The 7615-nt window shown below is 35.2% G+C and overlaps 1 protein-coding gene across 1 annotated transcript; it reads right to left on the bottom strand.

Annotated features, from left to right (window-relative positions):
* Positions 1-219: 219 nt before the first annotated feature.
* On the bottom strand, positions 220-5524 carry LOC145783064 (baculoviral IAP repeat-containing protein 7-like). Its single transcript, XM_082594836.1, has 6 exons — positions 5233-5524; positions 4748-4880; positions 4285-4397; positions 2860-3529; positions 2012-2185; positions 220-1743 (listed from the first exon to the last, which is right to left on the bottom strand). The coding sequence occupies exons 1-6, from the start codon at positions 5339-5341 to the stop codon at positions 1392-1394; spliced, it is 1551 nt and encodes a 516-aa protein (XP_082450962.1). The 5' UTR covers positions 5342-5524; the 3' UTR covers positions 220-1391.
* Between the last annotated feature and the right edge of the window lie 2091 nt (positions 5525-7615).

Consider the following 7615-nt stretch of genomic DNA (forward strand, 5'->3'; position numbering starts at 1 on the left):
TTTTAGGAAAAGTCAAGAAAAACCAAGTGCATGGCGTTACTGTGCTTCAAATAATCAAAGGAAATATGAGGGGGGGGCCAAATCTGGCCTCCCCTTGAGGAGCAAAGTGTTAACCAGCTAGTGTTGTGGTGTTCTATAGAAAACCAACAAAAAATTAAAATCACCAAAGCTTCGCGTTTGTTTATCTGCAATTCCTCCCAGAATATCAACATTTGTAAATGAATTGGTGTTGGTTTTATTGCATCATGACAAAATTTCAAAATTAATTTAGCATTTATTCAACTGAGGTATTTCTGAAATACTGTGGGTATTAAAACAACCAGGTACAACAAATACAAACAGACAACAAGTCCCAAGCCAGAAAAATCAGTCCTCGTTCACTTTGATCGAATCAATGTAAAAAAGATATGACTTGATGGCTGATTTAAAGTAATTACATTTCCTCGTTTGATGAATTACTCAAAAAATGCTTTATTTTCAACACACAGGTCAAAGCAAAATTTCCCATGAGCTAATTTCTTGTTGGAATTGTTGTAGAATTTAACAATTTTGGAAATACTACAAAAAAAAAGAAGCGAAAAACGCTTTACAGGTTCTGTCGAGGTTTGATTAAAACCAACATCAAAAATATTCTGCTTTTAGAGTGATGTTTGTTTGCATCGAATCTTAAGCTTAAACGATAAGAAATGATGTTTGTCGATTAAAAAAAGGAAAAAAAGTGTGTTTATTGATACAGTTTTATTTTTTTCTTAAACGAAGTGTTGCCAAAGTGGTCAAGGATTTACAATTTTTGAAATGATATCACACTCAATGTTTTGAAGTAACATAAAAACGTGCTAAAACTTTCAACACAATATTTTGTTAATTTCAATGCCGCAAATGAAATCACTACAACAACACAGCCAAAACTACAAGTATAAAGCAAAATTAAGTGTAACAGCAACATTTTTTATGGACATCTAAACTATTTCATATAAAGAATCACGGTAAGAAAGTGCAATATTAGGTATTATAAACCTTTACATAAACTAAAACTACAATTGTTAACACAAAAAAAATATAACACAATTTTGGCTTGACATAAAAAATACAAAACACTTACACCATATTGTTAAAAATCGTTTCTGACAATACGTTTTCATCAGCATATCATTGTTCGCATAGAGTTGTTAGGCGCATTCAAGAAAATAGCAGTGCTACTATTTTCATGATGTCAAATAATCCGAGTCTACAACCTTTACACTCATCAACGCTGTGTTTTCTCTGATTGTCACGCAGCTTCTTGTTCTTCTTCAAATGAATCTTCTTTTCATTTCTTTAATATCTCTTCGTTTGCTTCATTGATGATGCAACAATGACTTCTTCAAAACATTTTTGGTTGGTTTTGTTCTTCAAGACAGGTAGGAGCGGATCTTCTCTTGGATGACAGTTTTGCAAACTGGACATTTGGAGACTTTCTTGGAGCATTCCAAACAAGTTGAAAGATGTCCACATGGAATGAAGACCATACAGGATGGCTCAGATTTGCACATTTTACACAAACGCGATTCTTCCAATTTCTGCATCTCTTCAACTCCAGCAGTGGTAGAAAGATTGTTTGTAGACAAAGGAGAGCTTTGATCTTCTGCATATGTTGTTTCTTCCTCATTAGATCCATTAGGAATGTCTTCATCTGGAAGAGCCACCAGTGCTTCCACAAGACTTTCGAAGGAGGAAAAACTTTGGTTGCTCGTTTCATATTTTCTGAAAGCACAAACATAAGACTGAAATATTGTCAGATTACTATTTAACTTCTTGCAGGATTAAATTAGAACTAAACTATTAAAACTGGTCAACGGTTGCAATATATCCAAACACTTTGAATTAAAGTAACTTCATTTGCCCTTAAAATAATATAAAATTATTCAAAGATTTTTAAATTTAAAGTATTTTCAGAATGATTCAGTAAAAACTTATTGTTGCAGCACAACAAGCAAGTTTTTACCGAAATGATGCCCATAAATCTTTTTACCTCATGATAACTTCTTTTATTGCAGTATCTTCAAAACCCATCTCCCGAGCTTGAGAAACAAGTTCTAAAGATCTCATGTCTTCATCTGTTTTTCTTTTCCATTCCCTCATGTTCTTTCTTGGGTCAATGATTTCAGGAGCATCGTTCACCCGATTGGTTCTGTTTTCTGAAAGTCTGTCAAATTATAGAAAAAAATAAAAAGCATGAAAATACAAAACATACAAAACGCGATTAGTAAAACCATGGCCACCTGAAGATGCGGCCTGATTTGTCATATTTTGCAGATTTTGATTACAGCTACAGCTAGTGCTTGACTGACATTTTTTGAGATGTTTTTACTTTTTGCGGTTTCCTAATGACATAAAACTTTTTTGTTGCCTTGGGGTAGTAGTAGCAAATGAGAAAAAGTAAGTTGAAAAATGCTGAATCAGACTGTTATTGAAAAATTAGCAGTCTGACTAAAATTTTCGAAATCAAATTTTCTTTGTTTTTCAACATGTGAGGATGTTAAAACCTTTTGTGTCATCTGGGGAAAAGAATAAAAGAAAGCGTAAAAATCTAATTTTTAGAAAAATTTATTCAAACGTTCGCCCAAAGTTAGAAAAACCTGAAAATTTCTGCAAAATGTGACAAATCAGGCCGTATCTTTAGGTGGCCATGGTAAAACGTTTAATAAATAACAAAAAATTATTAAAATCATGTTTTAAACAGAAGTCTAAAAGCTTCAGAAATTGAAAACTTGTAATAATAAAAATAAAATGTTAAAAATAAATCCTTTAGGACATGCAACATCCACTTTTTCATTGAATAAAATTTTGGTCCTTTTGTTAACACAAAACATCATTTACCTTGGCCCAGATTGAACTTCTCTCGAATGAGCAGTTGCAGAAATTGTGGAAGGATTGTAGAGCACCGGTCTTCTTAAATTTGGAAATCTAGCGACAATATCATGAACGAAAGAAGGTCCTTTGTGTTGGAGGACATATTCACACATGGGAAACCATTTGGCGTGCTCCTCCCATGGATTGTCATCCCGATCCCAGTTCTGCAATCCTCCATTGCAATACCAGCACTTCGCACGATCCCTCTCTCCAAGGTAGTACATCCCTGCATCCACGATCTCTTGAGGAGAGGCACGAATTCTGTGCGCTGGCCAAGTGCCTGGGTTGTCCAAAAACGTCTGCAAACGAGAATGAGCTTCCCTCATGTGCGGATTGATTGGATTCAGGCAAGGAAACATTGCTTTGAGATTTCGTTGTTCTTCTTCACTCAGATGGTGTGATGTAGGATGTCTGTTATTGCTTGAAGTTGGAGAATCGTTTGTGTTGGTTGCTGTAGAAGACTGCGTTGAAAAAGCCACAGCAGCACTTGATGGAGAGTTTCTTTGAGAAGTATTCGAAGAAGCAGCAGCAGTAACATTTCCAAAATTGCTTAGTCGTGGTGAAGTAACAAAATGATTTTCAGGTTGACTGCTGCTAGCACTCGTGTTTATGAGAGGTTTTCTTCCAAATAGAAGCCCTGGAACAATATGAAAATATTTTGAACCACAGCGTTGATGACGTACAATATATCTGGTGTTGCGCTTTCACGCAAAATGACAAGGTCTTCGAAACAAATTTTAAATTAGTATTAAGCAAAAGCGAACTTCATAGTGGTTATTTCCGACTGACCATTAGATTTGCACATAAATTCCATTGTGCTTCAAGATTGCATCATTTACGCTTTCCATCAAAACGTAAGCAAGATTTTCCGGAAGCGTGTTTCAAACCACTTTGGCTTCAAAAATTCTTACTGCAAAGTAAAACCAGTTGCACCAAGTTAACAATAAGTTTAACTTATTACAATGACTTGCAGCGCCGCTTTTATAATATGGCATGCTGCTACTGCCGCGGAGTGTGCATTGTGCAAGCGTGCTCTTAGGTTGGGTTCAATCTTGCGCAAACTGAACATATCAAACAAACTGAACAGTATCAAGAAATGCACCGAAAAGTTTATGCTTTGTTTTCTGATGTGCTCATGCACTGCAGTAGCGTGTGCAAACATGTTGCTACTTTTTGAAGCAGACTACAACAATGTTCTAATGGAAAATTTGAAGCATAGTGCTGGAAGGTGTTTCAATGAGCAGTGCTACATTCAAGTCATCCAAGTCGGCAACAACACATGCTCTAAAAGCAACTTGTCTTTTATTTCGTCTTAGTAATAATCTTCTTTAATGTTAGATTTCCTACAAAACGTAAAGATATATTTGTTTACAATTAAGAAATTTTACAAACCTATTGGAACATTCCCAGTTTCTCTCCCGTTTATGAAGTCACAATCAGGTTTATGCCATTGGGGTAGTGTGACGTCATCACCTATCAGCCAGCTGTCAGCTACTTGTCCACAACTGAAAGAAAAGCGATTAAAGTTGAAAATATTTAAATCGTAAATTCCTAGGAAACTTAGTAACTTTTCTGTAAACTTTTATCTTAAATGAATACCACGTTTATATCATCGGTACGACGTTCGAAAGAACATAGATTCGACTCCGCTCAAAAGAAGCGACTGCTGCGTCTTGACAAGATATTTAATGTGCCTAAAAATGGTCACGAAATATTGGCTTCTTTGTTTTATTGTTCTTTATTTCTAAATCTTCACACGCCAGACGTAAGTCTGGATACAACAACAAAAACACCACTACTTTGTATGCCTACAAATTGATAATTGTGTCACATGGTCTGTCAACATGAAGCCTACCTGAAGCATTTTACTCTGTCACTGAACCCTGTATAGTAGAAACCGCTGGAAGCGAACTTGCAAGTGTTTACTGCAACTGCTTGTGGGAAGTCCTTGAAAGTAGAAAGTCGGTATGTTTCTCTTTCTGGGTTGCCTACAATAGAACATAAAAACAATTTGAAACGATAAAAAAATAATAAACTAAAACTTTTAAACTTCAAGTCTCCTCCTAAAAACCAAATACCGCTAGCAAGATTTGAAAGAGTTTCATCCCCTTGACCAAGATAATATCTAACAAGCAGTTAAAATCAACAGCATACAATGTTGTAATGTGTGCAGGGATGGATCCAGCAGGTAGTCTTGGAATGAGAGGAGAGAATTTTGACAAAGCACGATGATGTGAAAATGGCCACTGGATGTACATGCAGACAACACACGATGGATGAACAAGCGTGACTTGATGAAGCTTTAAACATCAACACTAAAAATGTAAATAAGTAAAATACCTGGTGGGATATAAACGCTTCTTTGTCCTGGTGGGTCACGAGTAGAGGCTAAGCACCGTCCGTCAGGTACAATATCTGTAAGCTGGGCGACAGTAGCCATGTTACTCATAATCAAGTTTTCTGCTTATGCGATTAAAGTGGCAGATAGCCGGTTCTTCAAACGATGGTTCGATGTTGCTGTTTCGTAACGTCAGTGCAAAAGTTAGTAATTCAAATTCATTAATCGAAAGTGAATAAAGTGTGTAGTTGAAGTCTAAATGAAAATATATGTTTTAATTTATCTGGTGAAAACTATTCACAGACATTACTAAAACAAAAAACTGTAGCCCAATTCTTACTAATGAAAGCAACCTATCTCACTTTGCTATCAATACACAATGCTTTCCAAGAAAATGTGTGCTTACAAAAAAATAAAATTAGACGTGTACACTGTACAGTTTCTGAGTACATTTTTCGCAAAATTAGACACAAGAACAACATCATTTACCTCGCTAAATAACCACAAAACCCAGGAACAAATTAGCTTCAGCTAAACCTCTCTTATAACAGACTGCTGCATTAAACTCAAACCCCTCACAATTCGTCTTAGTCCAAACAGAAAATTCTGTCATTTAACATTGGTTCAACGTCTGCAGACGTTGCATCAATCCAAAAATGATAGATTTTGTTGTCTGGGAGTCGTAAACCTTCTTTCTCTGTGCCATACGCGAGTGAATGATATCGAACGTGTGCTCGCTTGTATTTGTAGCTGACGACGAAGACTGCTGACGCTGAGTGCTGACATGAGCGAATGTTCTCGTCTTTTCTCTCTTTATTTATCTTTTGCTCTTTTTCTTGTTATTCTTTGTGGTTACGTAACACAAGTATATGCTGTGACGCATTTTCTTTGCTGCTGTGGTAAAGTACAGTGAAATTTTGGAAAACATCGCTGTGGGAATGGAAACTTACAGAGAAATATTTTTTTATAAAAAGTTGTTTATTTGAGATCGCGCTGAATTAATTAAAGTACAATTTTTTGCTTAGTTTTTTTTTTCCAGTAACGTTACCGATCGCGCCTAACAGAGTAGTGAAGTAATTAAACCTCAGCCCTCAAAATCAAAGAAAAACGACAGCCACAAACTGAAATGTTTTACAATTTCATGTGGACTTATTGCCAATGCTAAACTTTTGCGTACAGAAATTGTCAGTGAACAATAATTTTGCTTGGCACTGAATTACGCTGCAATAATTGAGAATTGTTTTTTTTAATTGATTTTTGAACTTTTATGTTCTGCTTTTCTATGTTATTTTATGATGTTTTGTTTTTAACCTACACTACATTTTTAACCTACACTGCATTTTTAACCTACACTACATTTTTAACCTACACTACAACATTATTAACATCCTGGAAAAAATTACTTTTATATATCATAACAGAAATAATACACTTGGAGACAGTCTGCCATTCCGGTCAAAACAGTACTTTTTATAACGTTACTTGCTCCTAATAAAGCAAGTAAATTTCGTTATTTTCACTTTGATGCAACCGACACTACGACCTATGGTTTTTGTGGTTGGAAAAAAAATGTTTTATTTTGCAGATTAAAAAAAAAAAGGTTTTTATTTTCTTGCCGCCCAGAAAGTTATCAACCATCATGTCATTTACAAAAAGCACCAAAAAACGAAAAAATGAGAGTTTTAAAAAGTTTCAGTGTGACTATTGATGACAGTTTACAGAAAACGAAAAGAGCTGCAACTATGACCTATGACAAACCAAGGCGATGTGTCTCCAGGCAGCCAAGTCGCAGGTTAGTTACATCGGTTACGACTTCAATCATTCAGGCCTTTTAGTTGGTGATTTGTTATTTTGCAAAGTAAATTAGGTTTGCACTTTTTGATTTTATTTTGCACGAACAGCGCGACAAACTGTTAAAGTATCAAAACCAAACTTTTAGGGGATGACCAAAGCAAATAAAGTCGTCAGCTCATACAAAGCGTTTTTTTACTGTAGTTTTTTTTCTTAAATTTCAAGCCTGGAGTAAACAAGACGTGGAAATGCATCAGCACAACTTGAAAACATTTAACTTACGTAAGTAATGTATGAAAGAGATGGAAACAAATAAGAGAAGAGAAGAGAAAATCCTCAAACACAAGATAAAGAAAGACATCGATCACGTGATGTGACGTAATACTATTGTTCAACTGGCTATAAAAGCCTGATCAACGATCACAGTCATTCATTTAAAGTTGAAAGTGCTCAAGTTATTTCACAGTGTTAATATTTGCAATTAATAAAAACGTTTCAATCACTGATTTCTGTATTAATATTGCAAAACAATACAACTTGCAATGTATTTGAAGAACGTGCCACAGATTAATCGAATAAGAAGTAAACTTAAGT

Source organism: Aplidium turbinatum, chromosome 14, assembly GCF_918807975.1.
Source record: "Aplidium turbinatum chromosome 14, kaAplTurb1.1, whole genome shotgun sequence".
Taxonomy (NCBI): Eukaryota; Metazoa; Chordata; class Ascidiacea; order Aplousobranchia; family Polyclinidae; genus Aplidium; species Aplidium turbinatum.